At 45.2% G+C, this 17,880-nt stretch overlaps 1 protein-coding gene across 2 annotated transcripts; it reads right to left on the bottom strand.

Moving 5' to 3' along the window:
- Positions 1–1,597: 1,597 nt before the first annotated feature.
- Positions 1,598–17,023, bottom strand: AMDHD1 (amidohydrolase domain containing 1). Of its 2 annotated transcripts, XM_040637341.1 has the most exons (9): positions 16,830–17,023; positions 15,511–15,617; positions 14,075–14,139; positions 12,581–12,858; positions 9,918–10,143; positions 7,462–7,586; positions 3,992–4,085; positions 3,035–3,195; positions 1,598–2,143 (listed from the first exon to the last, which is right to left on the bottom strand). In XM_040637341.1, the coding sequence occupies exons 1-9, from the start codon at positions 16,964–16,966 to the stop codon at positions 2,056–2,058; spliced, it is 1,281 nt and encodes a 426-aa protein (XP_040493275.1). In that variant the 5' UTR covers positions 16,967–17,023; the 3' UTR covers positions 1,598–2,055. The 2 variants fall into 2 exon arrangements, 1 of the variants encoding a protein (XP_040493275.1); XR_005836717.1 differs by lacking the exon at positions 1,598–2,143 and having other exon boundaries at positions 3,140–3,195; positions 3,992–4,195.
- Between the last annotated feature and the right edge of the window lie 857 nt (positions 17,024–17,880).

Raw genomic sequence — 17,880 nt, 5'->3', positions numbered from 1 at the left:
CCCCATGAGCATTATCCTTTGGCATTATATTAAGGAATTCGTATGCACTTTTCAAGCCCCAAGACTAGTATTTTCCTTAACACTACCTTCCTGGGTTGGCCTACTTAGTGTGTTTTAATTAATTTTCACTGTGACGATCAGTATGTTTGTGCAGCTGTTCATTAATTAATTTACTGATCACCACACTAGCTCCCCGGGGCATGAGGAGGGCCCTGCCCTCTATAAACTTACATTCTAAAGGGAAAGACAGTTAAACCACAGCGTCATGAAGGCTAGCATGGACGATGGGCACATGGTAGTGTTGGGGAGGGACCAGCTCTGATTTCCTACATAGAGAAGAGTGGGACAGCAGTCCAGGCAGAGGGAACAGGGCTGCAAAGCCTGGAACAGCAAAAGCAAACTCTGTTTTGAGGCACGGTGTGAAAGCTGGCGTGGCGAGGGTCTAGACTGCAGCACGTCTCAGACTTTAACAAGTGTACTAACAATCTGGCAGCTGGTGAAGACACATTCTGCTTCAGCACTTCTGGGGTGGGGCCGACGTTCTCGTTTCTACCAAGTTCCCAAGTTGCAAGGGCTTACAGGGCACTGGCCTGGGAGGACTCAGGCAGTTCTGGGTGGGTATCCTCTTCTGCTTTCATTTGACGAAGACATTAATGCTATTTGTTTAAAGTGAACGTCTCCTAGAGGGAGAATAGGATGCACTTCACCTTATTCCATATGTATAAAGACAGACTTCTGTGTTTGGACCGACCTCGTATTTAGTTTTGGCCTTTTTATTCATCGCCTGCATCCCAAACGCCTACTGCTGAATAGGTGCTCGGTCATAGGGGAGGCATCACCCACAGCAACCATGCACCTCCCACAGCCCCTCAAGACTCCTTGACCAAGCGTACGAGGGACAAAGCTCCGATGACCCCGTGTTACTAGACAGTGACAGTGATGTGCACTGTTACCCATAACCTCCCAACGAGGAGTATTTTGATTTGATTTAAATGGAATACAGTAAAGCCTCATTGATTCAGCCATTTTTAACATGAAATGGGTGATAATTTGGTTAATCTCTACTTCTCAAACGATTTATTCATAAATAGGACAAAGTTTAATAATGCCATTGTGATTATAAGGATGGTTAAACATTTAAAAAGATTTCAAGTAAACTCATGTGGCTTTAGAAACACCTATTTATATCATCATCCATGATTTCTTTATGTGTAATTATGTAATTTGTTCATTTCCTAAAAAGCTGTTAATAGGTAATACCACCGATCTACTTTTGGGGCTGGAAACAACAATAATAGTGACAACACATATTTACTGAAAGCTACAAAAATTTTGATATACATTTGTAATGTGAATAATCAAACTCTTAAAAATGATTTTTAAAAATTACATTATCGGATTTGGTCCAAATGCATCCATTCTAGGAAGGCCCCTATCCCACATATAAAATGACGAGTCTTGAACTCTGCTATGAAGTGCTACTCTGTTAGAGTCAAGAAGAAATTAGAAATAAAAGGACACCCCCCATCAGGGACACTCATGCATTCAAAGAGCTTCTAGAAAGGCAAACTGTGTGAGGAAAGGACAAACGAGCTGCTTATAATAGAAGGCTATATTTGCTTATTTGGGGGCATATCACTTGGGTTTCTCACCATCCCCTAATTTTCACTAAGTAAAGTTTAAAAACCGACACTTAAAAAAAGCAGAAACAAAATCAGAATTTCAAGCCATGTCTACCTAACTGCCAATCTGCTTTTCCCCATGAAGGCATTCTGATGATATTCTACCATTTTCATCTTCAAAATATTTGTAACAAATCTCTGTGAAATGATTTAATGTTCTGAGATTATGATCCAATTGATTTACCTGTTTATATGTCCAGGTGCACATGTTAAATTGAAAGAAATTAATGACTTGGTTTTGTTCAAGTGGATTAACAAAGCACTGAGGTCTATTTAAGTGACATCCCTCTGGTAAATTACCATGGTATTTTAACTGTGACTGCACTGCATTGACTTATACAGACGAATGGTCTTCTCTTTCCTTTCAGATCTTTCATTTTTTATAGATGACTTTTCCTTTAGCTACAACATATTCAATTAATTCATGATGGCCTCCAAACTGGTAAATCAAATGCTCCCATCTAGAAAGAAATCAAACATACTTTAATGCATACAAGTCAAAGCGATTACTTTGTCAATAAAAGCTAATTTAGAAATATAGTCTCTAAAAAGTTCTTTAAAAAAAATAAATAAAAATTTCTTTATACCTTGTCATTGATATTCAGGCTTTTAAAAAAATAGTAGATTACTATGATAACTAGCCTATGACTTAAATATTGTTTAATGGCATTACTGAAGTATTTGACCTTAAAATATTTGATCTGATTAAGTGATATAGAAACGGTGACATCAGCATTATTTTCAATAGAGAGAGTGAAGAGTAGAATTACAGAGTCGCTTTCTTCAGCAGAACTTGAGGACCAAGGAATGCAACATCTTGCTAGGGTCAAGGATTTACGACTTTCAGATTTAGAAAAATAAGACTCAAATTGTTACATCAGGGGCCCAGTTGGCAGTAGACTGTGGGTGAACCCAGGAGCAGGAAAACGGAAGCAAGACTTTTGGGATCTGGTAGGAGGGAGAAGTCAGAGAGGTAATGAATCAGACGCAGGGTGACGAGCCAGAGTTGGGACATGCGTGGCCCAGCACAAGCTGTAGGTCAGAACTCCAGTAGAAAAACAAGAACACAAGCCATGGGGCACAAGTCCAAGGTCCGGGTAAACAGAACAAAAACCTGGAGAACTATGACAGATGGAAGACAGATGAAGAGACTGGACAAGCTGGTCTACCCTGTATAGTTTAGGACCTGTAGGGAGACTTGCTGGTCATCAAGGGGTGATGATTAAGGAGATTGGGAAGCTCCTGAGTCTACACAGAGCCAGATGCTAATATTGAGCAGAAAAGCCATTTAAACCCAGTCTACATACTACAAGGGGCACAAGATAAAATAGCTCTGTTGGGAGAACACTCGCCTGGACGAATTGATGATAATGAGATCTCCCTGTTTGCCAACTTCCAGAGATCCATGTGTGTGAGATTTTCCCAGGGCATAAGCTGCGTTGATGGTGGCAGCTGCCAAGGCTTCGGGCATGGACATTCTCATGTTCACACAGGCCAGGTGCATGACCATGGGCTAAGGCAGGAAAGAACCATATTAGAGGAAAGGAACGAAATAGTAACTGCTACCTAGGACATTGGTCAACACGGCACAACCAATAATGGAAAGTAAATGTCTGGGAGGAACTGGCTAAACTGGTATGAGAACACTTTATTTTACATGTAAGGATTCTTATACTTTGGGAAAGATTCCTTTATTAGAGAGATTACCTCCCCCCGCCCCAGGTATTGAGTATTTATTTACAACTTCTCAAGACCACTGACTATGTAAGATGAAAGCCCACCTCCACATTTACTTACTAAAGCTTCTTTGAGCCTGTGCTATCCTCCGAGACGGGAGGAAGGTATTGTCAAACCACAACGCCCAAGGCTGAATCAAAAAATTATGCAGGGGCGCCTGGGTGGCTCAGTTGTTAAGTGTCTGCCTTTGGCTCAGGTCATGATTCCAGGGTTCTGGGTCTGAGCCCTGCATCGGGGCTCCCTGCTCAGCGGGAAGCCTGCTTGTCTCTCTCCCACTCCCCCTGCTTGTGTTCCCTCTCTCGTTGCCTCTCTGTCAAATAAATAAATAAATAAAATCTTTTTAAAAAAATTATGCAGATAGAACTTTCTGTCCTCTCTCTATGCCTAGAGGCATTCATGTGGCACAGAAATATCCAAAGACCCTGCTGTCTACACTTTTTTCCCTGTTTCATGGGAAGACTGTTCCTTAGATCTTTGGTACATTTTAACAATTAGTGAACTATTTTTAAATTATTTGTACACGTGGTGGAAGACTGATTCTCGGCTCGGAAAGGCACATTAAAAATAATTACCATTGAAAAGCAATATGCGTTTGGGTTGAAATCGCTGCCCAGAGCAACAATTACCCCTTCGTCCACCATCTTCCTGGCACGGGGCTGCCTCAGTCTAAGAGGAGGTGGAGAAAGAAAGGAGGATGTCAGTCTCTGGAGGTAGAGCTTCTGCAGACTAGACGGTTGGAATGGAGGCCGACCCAAGATATCCAACCCCTCTGTGTTCTGGAAGAAAACACAGACACTCAAGGTTAAGTGACGAGTGGTGAAGTCAGGTGGAACCCCAGGACGCCCAATTTTTATCTCTGCTTTTGAAATGACTAATTTCTTTAATTTGGGAGTGGTTTTTTTTTTGTCAATCTTTATATATTTTCAGAGATTCTTGCTAAGGAAGAAAAATATAACTTAAATTTTTTTTCAAATGTAACACACTTTTTTTCACTCCTAAATATAAACAATGAGGTTAAAATAATGTTATTTTTATTCACTTCCATTTTGCAATTTTTTTTACTCATATCTCTCCCCCTCCTTGGGGGTGGGGAGGGGCCTCAAACATTTTTGGTAGGCCCTTTAAAATCTTGAAGCCCCAAGAATCTAACATGTAAAATGTCTGTGCTTCTTCCTGGGTTGTGTGTCTCCTTGATCTCCTTGGCGAAATATTATTCTTTAGGACGTGATTCAAAAGTCATGTCAGGGATCAACAGAGCCAAACACTAGCTAAAGGGGTGAAGGCAGACTGTATTCAGTAATAACTACTGCAAAAGGGAAAAGGCTCCAGTGTGGCCTGGACTCAATTTTCATTTGTGCAGTGGTAACTGGGCGTTTTAAAGAAAGAAAGAGGAAGTTGGGAGGAAAAAGGGGCGGGTCCTTGAGAAGACAATCCTGGGTGGTAGGAGATTTATATCTCAAAGGAGCAGAGAAAGGATTTATAATTGCAAGCTTTGTAAAGTAACTGCTCTAAGAGGAAGTCCAGGGGCCTATCTGCCAATGAGCTGATTTTGCTGGAACAGACAGTAAATTCCACTGGCAGGCCGAGCTTTCTCAGGCAGGCATTTTAAGAGGGCCTGGGTCATCCTAGGCAGACAGCCTTGAGCTGTCAGAAACTATGCTAGTGTTTATTCAAGGCTCACTGTGTTGGGGGGAGGGGGATAGATGAAAGCAGTTGTCTGGAACTGCTGTCTGGAAGTCTACAGGCTTATAGTTCAAGATTGAGGCCCTTGAAACATTCACAGTCTATGACTGACAATTTGCAGGACTACCTAAGATAACGTTCCTCAACCAGGATAATGTATGAGACGAGGTGGGTGAAGCAGCGATAAGAATGAGGAAAGGTAGAACTTAAAATCTCCCCACAGGTCATTCTTTTTTTTTTTTTTTTTAAGATTTTCTTTATTTATTTGAGAAAGAGCACAAGAGGGGAAGAGAGGGAGAAGCAGGCTCCCCGCTGAGCAAGGAGCCCATCTTGGGGCTCAATCCCAGGACCCTGAGATCATGACCTGAGTTGAAGGGACACTTAACCAACTAAGCCACCCAGGTGCCCCCCATCCACAGTTCATTCTGATGGCCTCATCGCCCCTTCCAGAAATATTTAAGGTGAAAAAAAAAAAAGAATGAGGCTGTAGAAATATCAAGGGAGTTCCAGAAAAACTGAGGTGAACGTATCCTGAAGAAATTTAGACTATACACAAAGATGCATACAATAATGATTAAAGGAAGTGGCATAAGGCCACTGTTACTCTGGAAATGAGAGTCAAGAGAATTCAGGCCCGGGAGGGAATCCTGCAGGTTGCTCCTATTGGAGAGATCGGAAAAATACCAGAACAGAGAAGCTAGAGAGAAAAGTGCGGCCTTCTCTGTGATGTTTCCTGTCGTCCAAACTGTATGGTCAAGCCATCCTGTGGGGAACAGAGATGGCAACTGCCTCTGGTGTAGGGGCAAAGTTCAGACCTTTATTGCTGAGCTGCCCCTCACAGTGCAAGTCCCAGACTTTTGCTCCATCTTTAAGAGATTCAAGGGGAGGTAAAGGAACCCTTTTTTGGTCAAACATTATTCCTTGGGTGGTGGGAAATTAACCAGATTAAGTATTGATTGATGACTTTGACTGATGATGACTGAGACTTGCTGGAAATGCCAAGATACCAAGAATGGTTATTGATTGCTATTTCCTGGTTGCAATCTACATTATGTCTACTCTTTACGAGAACAGTAGTAATAAGAGAAATGTATGATATTACCCATATGTGTATAATATCATAATATATTTGAGAAAAGTACTGCAATATTCCTCTCTTCTCTCTTATAAAATTTACTCGAAGGGCGCCTAGGTGGCTGTCAGTTAGGCGTCCACTCTTGATTTGGGCTCAGGTCATGATCTCATAGTGGTGAGATTGAGCGCCCTGTCAGGCTCCGCACTGGGTGTGAAGAATCTTTAGATTCTCTCTCTCCTTCTCCCTCTACCTCTGCCCCTAGCTCACATGCAGGTGGGAGCACCCTCACTCCCTCTCTCTCTAAAAAAATAAAAAAATAAATATAATAGTTACTCGAAGGCTGGCTTTTCAATTCCTAAGGCAGCATGTCTCAACCTTGGCACAGCTCATAATTGTAGCTGGGTAATTCTTTTTTTTTTTTTTTTTAAGATTTTATTTATTTATTTAACAGAGATAGAGACAGCCAGCGAGAGAGGGAACAGAGCAGGGGGAGTGGGAGAGGAAGAAGCAGGCTCATAGTGGAGGAGCCTGATGTGGGGCTCGATCCCATAACACCAGGATCACGCCCTGAGCCGAAGGCAGACGCTTAACCACTGTGCCACCCAGGCGCCCCTATAGCTCGGTAATTCTTAGGCAGGATAATAGTTTGTGGTGGGAGCTGGTTCTGTGGGCTGTGGGATGTTTAGCAGCTCTAGCCTTTACCTACTAGATGCCAGTAGCACCCCCTAGTGGTGACAACCAAAACTGCCTCCAGACACTGTTCGATGTCTGAAACCGCAGTCATAAAGATGGGCTATGGACTGGGTGTATTCAATCCACAGAGGGCAAACAGCAAATTTCCTGGGGAGATTTCACAAAATATACTTAGACGTCTCCTCTTTCCTCCCAGCCCTGGGGATTTATGAGGACTGCGGTATACACATGCATCCTCCTAGAAAACAGCTCCCTCGGATTCTGAACACTATCCGATATCTCTAACATCTGATGCATGTTTTTTAAAGTAGAAAGCCTATTTCATTATTCCGTAGTTTTAAAAGTAATGATTATTGATTTTTTAATTGGAAAATTCCAAAAATGAGGGGAAAAAAGGAAAGAGAAAGCTCCACTCTTCCCAATAATTCCTCCACTTATCGGTCATTTGGGTCTAAGCACTTTCCTCAGAATACCCCATTTCCGTACCTCACTTCAGAACTGGCATCTTCCAGGAGCTCAGTTTTCCTGATCTTCATTTTTAAGGAATGTGGAAGAGCCATGAAATAAGATTTAGGCGCCCTGGCAGCTCACCTCAGCATGTAGGCCGTGGTGGGCAGAAGGATGGCCGCACACCTGGCCGTTGCCATGGCAGCGATGCCCTCATCGCTCGCTTCTTCCAGGTGACTGATCGCCTGGGCTCCCAGCTCAGCCCCGAGCTAAGCAGAATGGGCAGAGAGAGAAAGATTTCACCAACAGCAACAACAATCAATAAGGGGCCAGAACATTGTTTTCCCTGCAAAAATAAACAGCACTCTGTTACTAAAATGTCTTGGCAGCTGCCTCTGACAAGCACAAGCCCCCAGATGGGTAAAGGTTTGTGACGGACATTCATTTGAGAATTAGCTAGTGTGCTACTTCAAACACTACCCTTAAGTCCAAGTGCTTACTGATAGCTTTCAGGCAGAGTGATATTGGCCATAGAGTCTGATTCTTATCGCATCATTAAAAACACAATAAGGTATGTTGCAGTGCCACTGCCCTCGGTGAAACAGATCAGTTAAGAAAACAAACTTGAAAAAATGTGACATTATACCTATAATTTGAGAATATCTACTTGAGCTTGATTTCTCTCCAGATGAAAAGTCTGCCTTGACTGTTAGAAGAAAACCAGGAGGAGGTAATGCTATGATGATAATGAGAACATGGCATTAAAGTGGGTTTCTTCTCAGCTTGACACATTTACACATACAAACACACACACACACACACACACACACGCACACAGTGCCCCAGGCTGAAAGGTGATATGTTAAGCATTCCAAGGAAAGGGAAAGTAGACTCATTTTTGACATTACACTGCGACCCAGGGAGGCAGCAATACCCACAGCAGGGCAGGAGGGAGCTGGCCCCTCGTCAGCAGCAAGCTCGGGTCTGAGAGCATTCTGGTTTGGTGCTCTGGGGAGTCGGATGTCCCAGAGACAGACTCCGCTCCCCAAGAGGAGCTTCCTTCTAACCTTGAAATCACCTTCACTTTCCCAAACTCGATTTGCTCATCCCGGGTATTGACGTCTGTTTAATTCACCAGTTCACTCTCTACAACCAAACATATCTTGTTGAACACCTAGTTCACATTCATTCAACAAACATTCCACAAATATTTACTCACTAAAGGCCACCTGTCTGCCAGGCATTGTGCGAACCTCCAGGGAGAGGGCTGTGAAGGCACGGGGACAGTCCCCAGCCCGTTTACTGTCCAGGAGGGATCACGGAGGCAATGTGAACACGGTGGGACAGGCACAGGGAGGGACTGTAACTCATTCTCGGAGAGGTTTGGGAAGGCTGCCAGAGAAGTGGTAGCTGAGGGGAAACACGGAGGGGAGTTAGAGCTAGCCAGGGGTGTTCAGGTGGGAGAAAGCATGTCCAGAGGCGTGGGGTATTCGGTGTCCTCACCCTATGGTGGCTGGCTCATGGTAAAGAGGGCAGGGGAAGTGAAAGGGGAAGGAGAGAAAGAGGAAGATGGGAGGCAAGCGGGAGCTGGATCCAGGTAAGCCTCCGGCTGCGCAGTTTTGCTTTTGTCCTGCCAGCATGGGTGAGCCTTTCGGTGCTTTCCAGCAACAGAGAGAAGAGAAGATGCACTGAGGGCAGGGATTAAAGGAATGGATTAAAGCGCGGGCAAGCCTGGGCACGAGGAGAAGAGCTGTGGCAAGAGTCCAGATGAGAACAGCTGATGGTGGTCTGAACTAGGTGGTGTGGGGAACAGAAGTGGACCTAGACATATTCAGGAGGCAAACCTGGAGGCCTTGCTGGTTGGCCGAAACGTGACAGGGGAAAGGGAGAGGAGACACAGTGACGACCACGTGTTTTGCTTAGGCAACACATAGATATGGGGTTATTCACTGGGCAGGACACAGGAGCAGATTTGGAAGTGATCTTGAGATCACATTGGACGTGCTGGGGTGGAGACATGTATGGAGTGTCCACATCTGTGTTTATGCCCCAGGGCAGTTGTTTATTCCGCTCCAGGGCTTAGAGAGACATCTAGACTCACGACTGCGGGGACTGTGTCTGTCTTATTCACTGCTGAATTCTCAGAGCCTGGCACATCACAGACACTCAGATATTCGTTGAAAGCGTGAATAAATGAATCTGAGCAAGACATACAGATCAGGATCAGCTGCTCTAGCAACGTTCACCTGCGTGCTGCCGCAGGAAGGCCCCGGCAGCTACATGTGAAATGACTCGACTCTGCCAGCGTGGCCTGTGCGCCAACCAGAGTATGGTATGGGTTTGCTACACAAGGCCACAGAAGTACTGCTTTTTCTACTAATACCTCCAGCCAGTGACCGTAAAAGTAAATGGCCAGCAAAAAAGTAAATTTCTAACAGAGGTCAGGGATTCCAAGGCTCAACCAGACCAATCCACACATTGTTCAAACCAATTTCCCCCATTCTCTGCCTTTTCAGAAGGCTACTCCCACCTCTGAACAAACTAATTTAGTTTTCTGTAGCACGAATGCTGACGAAGGAAAAGCAAAAGGTCAACCACACCTCGGCAGCCTTCATCGGGTGCAGCTCATCCCCATGGAAGTTAATCTGCAAGCTCATCGCTTTGCCGCTTTGCAGAATCCTTCTGGTGGAGTCGAGATCAAAGACGCCCTTCTCACAGAACACATCTATATTGTCCACGTGGATTACCCCACTTTGGCCAAGCTCCTTCAGCTTCGGGAGGTGGCTATTGATGATTTCATCAGCAGCCTCTGGAGCAGTCTTTCCTCTGGCAGAAGAAAATGAGATTACATGGGGAATTTTTTTTTTTTTTTTATTTAAAGAAAGGGTTTTCTGGCACTCAAAGAATCTAACTATGGGCAAATGACCTCAAGCCTCAAAAAGGTAGAGAAATAATCAAAGCGATAACTCAAGAGTCTTAACATGAGGACACAGCAGAGATGTTAACGAGACTTCTGTCTGCACTGACCCTGAACACAGAGACTCAAAGGGCTCATCCATTTCTGGCTCAGCCATGTTGCCCTTGAGAATGCCAGCAGGGCAACCAGGGTGAAAAATTGAATCTACTTGCAAAGGACACTTGGAGGGCATCCTGAATGCTTCTCTAACAACCCAACTGTATGCCCCTTAGCTGGGCCCTGGTGATCACTCTGCCTTTTTCTTCTTCCACACTGTTTCTGGAAGCATCTGCCTAAGGCATCTTGTCTCACCATTTGGAACCATGAGGAAATACGATTGTGGGAGGCCCTGAAATTCTCTCTAAGATTCTGGGGTAGTTATATGTCAGAAAGGGCTGGGCTTTTGAAGTCAGATAGACACAGAGCTCTACTACTTGCTGGCTATGTAACTTTGGACATGTCACGTAGCCATCATTTGGCATACTCTGAGCTGCAGACTGTGTCGTTGGGGATCACGACACAGACCTCGGAGACTCATTGGCAGATGGAGAAAATTTCTGTAAAACTTCAGTCCTGTATTTGGCACATGGAAGTCTCTCGCTCAGCAAAAACCATTTTCGTGGGAAGACAGAGGTGAACCGTGAGGAAACAGGCACTCACATATATTGTTCCTAATTCTCAAGACAATCATCTGAATTGTGTGTTATTTAGCTGTTTTACAGATGTACAAAGAAGTTAAGTGATGCCCTTAAAATCACGCGGTGGGAAAGTAGCAAAGCTGGACTCAAACCCAGGTCTGGTGTGGCTCCAAAGCCTAAGACTCTCTATCACCTTACACTGCCTATCACCCACCTTATGTTCCATGTGAAAGAAAAAAGAAATGTTTTCTATAGACCAATGTCCCAAAAGTCTTAGTGCAGTTTTAAGCTTTAATAAATTCAGAAGTAAAAATGCTAAAAATGTACAAAAGCATCATTGGAAATATTAGGTATTTATGTTTCTTTTCTACTTAATTGTGTGAATTTTTAAAAATAAATTTAATATTAATTTTTTCTTTTCTCTGATTGAAAATGATAAATAAAAAATTAACATTAAACTTATTTTTCAAATTGCACAACACTAAATAAATGTAAAAAGTATATGTTATGAAACTTTCAAATAATTTCTGTAAGCCTGCAGCACTTACGTATCTAAGTTATCAAAACTCAAAACTGCACTAAGACTTCTCCCTGTTAATTTTCAAGTCCTGGATTTTTTTTTTTAAGATTTTATTTATTTGAGAGAGAGAGATAACAAGAGCAGGGGGAGGGAGAAACAGATTCCCCGCTGAGCAGGGAGAAGGATTAGGGGCTCGATCCCAGGATGCTGGATCATGACCTGAGCTGAAGGCAGCAGCCGCATAGCCTACTGAGCCACCTACGCGCCCCGAAGTCCTGGATTTCTTTTGGACCTTTTAGTTCTGAAACTGTGGGCATTTGGCTCTAGAAGTTCCAGGACAGATAAGATGCAGATGCAGAAAGGGACAGAATTCTCTATAAGAAAGCCATATAGGAGAAACTTTTTAGATAAAAGGAAAGCTAAAAAAAATTTAAACAAGAAAACAAACGTGTTTGCTGCTAAACAAACAGATGAATGAAAATAAAAGCTATTCTCAGTCATCTTATTGATTTGATCTATCTCCGACAGTGTGTTACTTTTAATCTCTAAAGTGAGGTTATGTGGTCATGGGCAACTATGTAAAGTAATATCTGTCATTTTAAAGGATCTAGTAGGGAGCATTGTTTTCAGTTAACCGAAAGAATTTTGAACATCTTCTCTTCCCCCTTCATCATTAAGGGACTAGCAAACTGATGGGTCCGGTGGGGATCACCTTCCTAAAACCACCCTTGCGAGGGACACCTGGGTGGCACAGTCGGATAAGCACCTGCCTTCCGCTCAGGTCATGATACCAGGATTCTGGGATCAAGCCCCACATCCAGCTCCCTGCTCAGCGGGGAGCCTGCTTCTCCCTCTCCCTCTGCCCCTCCCCCCTCATGCTCTCTCTCTCTCTCTCTCTCAAATAAATAAATAAAATCTTTAAAAAAAAAACCCCACCCTTGCGAGATGACTATTAGAATCAGAACACCTTTCTAACAGCTTCTACTGAACTCTCTGCAAGAACTAAAGCACGGAAGCAGCTCCACCCCCTCCACCCTCCCCACCCCGCAGGAGAACGCATGCCTCCCGCTTAGGTACCACCTGACCCCTTCCTTCTTTGTTTTCAATGCTCCATCAATGCCCCAAGTCAAACCCACAAACTGAGGTTACTTTGGCACGGAGTGAGCCCCGCAGTAGGTGGCCGAGATGCCTATGGGCAGCTGCTGCCTAGCGCGCTCAATCACGCGCAGCATCTTGAGCTCGGTCTCCAGGTTGAGGCCATATCCGCTCTTGCACTCCACCAGCGTGGTCCCCGCCCTCATCATGCACTGCAGCCGCTCCTGCAAGGAGCAGAACAGCTCCTCCTCTGAGGCTTGGCGCGTGTGCTCCACAGTGAAGTTGATCCCTCCTCCGGCCTGGTGAATATCCATGTACGTGGCTCCTGCCAACTGAACACAGGGCTCACCCTTAGGCTGGGCACTGGGGGAGGTTGCCGGCAGGCCCACAGAACCTCCATCCAGAGTGATATTCAAAATGACTAAAAATTGACGTGTCAGGGACACCAGTAGCTCAGAAAGGATGCTGGGGTCCATGGCCATGAAGTCCCTACTCTGCCAGGAAGGACTGGGATGGCAGAAATGGGAGAGGTGGTGGGGAGCACTTAAGAGTCTCAGCAGCAGCAGCAGTTTACCAACCAGCCCAGAAGCATCTCCGTATTTTAACAACCCAGTTGGCCCCAGTGCGTACCAGCTAAGTCTTTGTACCTCCCACTCAATTTGGCCATGAACCTAAAACCGCTCTAAAAAATAAAATCTATTAGAAAGAAACAATGTGAAAATGGCTCCAACCATGGATTTGAGGGTTGACCCTGGCTAACTAATAACTTGTGACATAAACTACACTTTATGTTTCTTAATAAGTCTCATTTTTTTGGGAAAAAAATACAAGACTTAATTTATTTTTATGATTAGCAATATATTTTTCCAAGTTTGAACCAATGAATGGTGAATTTCAAACTGTATCCTGGAACCCCTTCAAAGGTTCCCAGGGGTGGAGGGGTGAGATAGGGGAAGGGAAAGAGAGGAGAAACTAGTGAGCAAGGCAGCTCAGCTCTGTTTTTGTTTTTGGGGGTTTTGGGGGTAAGATTTTATTTATTTGAGAGAGAGAGAGAGTGCACGTGAGCATGAGTAGGGGGAGGAGCAGAGGGAGAGGGACAGGGACAAGCAGACTCCCCGCCAAGTGCTGAAGCCAACCTGGGGCTGGACCCCAGGACCCTGACATCATGACCTGAACCGAAGTCAGATGTTTAACCAACTGAGCCACCCAGGCGCCCCAAGGCAGCTCAGGTTTTTTTTAAAAGGGAGAATTCTAAATATACATGCCTACCTACCTACATACATACATATACATAAGGATTCTACAGCCAAAATTTTTGAAAAGTGTTGTACCTAAAATGATTGCTGGGCATGTGCATAGTATAAAGATTTGGACAGTTATAAGTTAGTGTTTTTGCAATTTATTTTCCATAGTCCAGGGCAGTAAAAATATCCATGAAAAAGAAATGTAGATAAAATGCTGCAAACCTTGAGAGCCTACCAATTCTTTAGAAAAAAACTTGTCTGTATTTGTGCCATATTTTGATTTGTCAACATTTACTGCAGTTACCTTCATTGCGAACTCGTGAACTCTTTCACCAGCCCATACTGGATGTGTGTGTGCATCCACCAAACCTGTAATCAATAAATCAAATCATCGTTAAAGCTGGGAAATAGAAGGCCCTTAGATAGCAGGCAGACTATCCCGTACCACTCTTGGAAAAGCAAGATGACAGTCAGCCATCTTGGAGGAGGGTGGAGGAGGAAGAATTTGTCTGTAGGTTCCCCCCACAGATAGGAAACAAGAAGAGTCTGCATGGCTGGTCTAGAAGGCTTTAGTGGAAGAGGGTGATTTGGCAATGATGAAAATATCCATTAAAGAAATACAGCTCCTTTTGCCCACTAAGTCCATGCTCACCAAGCAAGCTTTTGAAACAGGATGTCATATCTATTAGTTGAGCAAAACCAAGGACTATATCACCAAGCAATAATCTGGGTGTGAAAACAGAACGTAATCTCTCCCAACTTTGAGAAGGAAGAATATGAAATCAGAAATATGAATCTTTCTTCAAAAAAGAAATGTAGTTTAATTGAAGAGAAACTATAAAGCAATCGCGTGAACCGTTTGCTTATCTGTGTATAACTCAAGTAAAGTGTGTCTTTCCAGAATATTTAAATACCTTGTGGATTAAATGTCTCAGTGGTTCTGATTGGGCTAAAATCAGGAATCTCTATTTAGATTGCTTTCTAGTACTTTCGTAAGGTTTCACTCTGACTTTATTTCCTGACTCCCAAGAGCCAGAACATAGAAGCTCTATCAGATACACATAGGACACATTTTAAACATATAAATCTTAGTCTCTGTGTTTTGTAGAGGACTCAAAATTTGTGAAACTCTTTTCAGAGGATTTCATGAAGCCATAAAACATAATGTGGGAGATGATAGTTAACAAACTGATTTTGTTGTCAAATACTAAGATTAATAAACTTCAGTGAGATCTCTAGGGATTCTCCCTTTCCCTCACTTTTCAGCCTAGAGATGTGTTCTTCGTTTCACACTCCACGTAAATTTAGAATCTATTCTGGTATTGCCCTATCTGCCTCCCATAGGAAATAGATTAGTAAAGTTCTTCCAACAGCTTTTGAACCTAAACATAACACAACCGGTTTCTCTTCAGCATGTGAGGGCGAAGAAGCGGTATAATGAGTGGGTTTGATTTCCAGCTTACTCTTTACCCATCCAGCAAACTTGGGTAAGATATTTCATCCCTAAACTGGAGTTTTCTAATCTGTAACATGTAGATAATGATACTTACTTTACAGGGCAGTTAGAAGGGTTCAAGATGAAAACATGTTTGTAAAGCAGCTAGACATTCAATAGTAGAAATTCAATGCACAGTAGCTATTATTATATTTTAATATTATTTCGAGACCCTATTTAAAAGAAGCTGCCACTCTTCCTCTTTATACTGGTTGCAGGGCTTTACTGAAAAAAGAGGCTAATACCCGGCAAGATGCATTTCCCAGAACAGTCGATTCTTTCTCTGAACGTTTCTTCGGAAAATAATTTTCGGATCGCATCAGCAGGACCGATGGCTTCTATAAATCCATCCCTGAAGAAAAATCAAGAAATAATTACTAAAGTTCGGAGAAATACTGTGGAAAAGTTGACTAATGATTTAAAATATGTTGTCCATGTCTTTTGGTATCAGTCAACATTTACTGTATTTCCTTCCTGCAACTGTGTCTTTGAAAAAAAAAAAAAAAAAAGACTCCAGCCACACGGAAGCCAGAAAGTCAAATCATAGGTACAGAGATGGCTAGTTGTTCCCCAACATCAATGTTCCCTTTTCCCCACAGTGCTAGATTCCTAAATTTTAGCTGAACACATGAACATCTAGAACTAAGTCTACATTTCTGGGTTTCCCATCAACCAGGTGCAGCCATGTGACTAAATTCCAACCAACAGGATTGTTTTCTCTTCCTATTTTCCCGTCTGGAAGGTAGACTACATAAGGCGAGGGGGAGCCGCCATCTTGGATGATGGAGTGAGAAAGGATTGTGCACAGCCGAGCAAGATAATAGGGCCTCAGAACTCTACAGAGTACGGCCTCAATTAGCCCTGGATTCCTACCTCTGTGCAGTACTGCGAACTGGTTTTTGGCAAATTTTTAACAGTAACACTGGGAATGTTTTTATCCCTTTGTTAATTAAAAACACACAAGTCCCTAAAAGCTGGGCCCTTGCACAATCCTGAGCAGCCTCAGATAAGGGCTGAGACCATCTTGCCCAACCGCGGTGCGGTGGAGCTCTCCAAATCGGCATCAGCACACCACTCCCACCGCAGGTTCGCCCTTCCAAGCTTTGGCTGTTCTTTTATTCACGTCTAGCAGAAAGCACAGAGGGTTCCGTGAAAAAACTGAAAATGTCCTTTTTCTGAATTTCCTATCACCCCAAACCATCACCATCTGAACGTTTTCCGTGCTTCTCAAATTTAGTATACAAAGGGGGTTGGGCTGGAGGGTGTTTTGTAAAAAATTAAAGTCCCAGAATTCCACCACAGAGATGCTGATTTTAAATATCTGGGAATAGGGGGTAAAGGAGACGTGGGGGGGGGGTGTCAGCTTGAGAGCGTTTTTTCACCGAATGACAACCACCCCCCCAAGCTGTCACACAAGGTAGGTAGCAACAGGTGCCTAAAAGGCCCGAGGCGGCTGCCTGAATGCGGGGAAGCTTTTACCCCGTTCCCTCCACAGCGCCCAGGTTAGGGAAAGGGGGCCAGGCCGGCGTCGGCTGCGCGGTGCCCCGAGCGCGCGGCCACTTACGTGCCCACCACGACGCTGGCGCCCTCCAGCACCGCCAGGCTGCGCAGCGCGTCGCGCGCCAGGAAGCGCTCGCGGCGGGCGCACACCATCACCACTTGCTGCGCGTTCTCCAGCAGGAGGCGGTGACCGCCAGCCATGTCGCCGCGCGCCGCGGGTCTGCAGGACGCTGCCGGTCCGGAGCGCGGGGCAGACCCGCGGGCGGAGGGAGGTGCGGGGCGGCGGGCGGTGCCGCGGCGCAGGGAGGGCGGAGCCGGGAGGGCGGAGCCGGGGCCTCCGCTCGCCGCCGCCCTGCCCATCCGCCGGGGAGCGCGCGCTTCCCCCCGGCCGGCGCAGCGGCAGCGTGGGTGCTTACCACCCGAGGGAGGGTTAGTAATAAACGTTATCGTGCAGTCTCCTCTTTTTTGGTCGCCCAGTCAATGTTCTGGGCAAATGTGGTGGAGACTATCGTCCCTAATTTCTAGATTCGGAAACTGAAGCTGGGTTACCGGGAGAGGGAAAGGTGGGCTCCGTTAACACAGGGCCAGGCGGAAGGGGGTCCCCGAGGGGCCAGGGAGCCCAAAGGGGGCTGAGTGGGGGCAAACCTCTCCCCAGGGGCCGGGCCGGGCACCGGGCACAGAGGCCCGAGCGGGGCGGCGCGGGGGAACCTCTACCCAGAGGGCCGGGCCGCGACGGGGGAGGAGGGGGTGCGCTGGGGGAGTTGCTCCCGGGTCCGCGCGGCCGTGGAGCAGGGTGGCGGGTGACACGCACAATTGTCGGTTGGCCAGCTCCGCTCTGGGATCCCCTACCAGAAGGCCCCCGAGATGAAGGGGGATCCTGGCGGGGGAGGATAGAGCCGAGACTAGGGAATCCATTGGCGCCTCTGCCCAGAGTCCCTAACGCCTTTCTGAAGGATAGGTTTGGACCAGCTCCTGGATCCAGCTGTTGCAGGTGAAAGTGGTTTCAGCTCCATGTCCGGCCCCATCCTCACTGCAACTGTAAGGCTGGGGGCGGGGGTGGGGGGAGTCTACTCTCAAATTGTGACCAAGTTTGGTGACAGAATCAAGTTTAAGAA

The sequence above is a fragment of the Ursus maritimus genome, unplaced genomic scaffold (assembly GCF_017311325.1).
Source record: "Ursus maritimus isolate PB19 unplaced genomic scaffold, ASM1731132v1 scaffold_21, whole genome shotgun sequence".
In the NCBI taxonomy this organism is placed as follows: Eukaryota; Metazoa; Chordata; class Mammalia; order Carnivora; family Ursidae; genus Ursus; species Ursus maritimus.
The sequence above is the reverse complement of the archived record's forward strand: the minus strand, read 5'-3'. Positions and strand labels throughout refer to the sequence as shown.

Bases quoted from the DNA above. Each gene is read 5' to 3' on its own strand.
- AMDHD1 (XM_040637341.1), bottom strand. From the start codon at position 16,966: ATGGCTGGCGGTCACCGCCTCCTGCTGGAGAACGCGCAGCAAGTGGTG. The intron at 15,618-16,829 runs GTAAGTGGCCGC...ATTTTTCTTCAG, and splicing joins GCCAGCGTCGTGGTGGGCAC to GGATGGATTTATAGAAGCCA. The intron at 12,859-14,074 runs GTAACTGCAGTA...CCCTGTGTTCAG, and splicing joins TTCACGAGTTCGCAATGAAG to TTGGCAGGAGCCACGTACAT.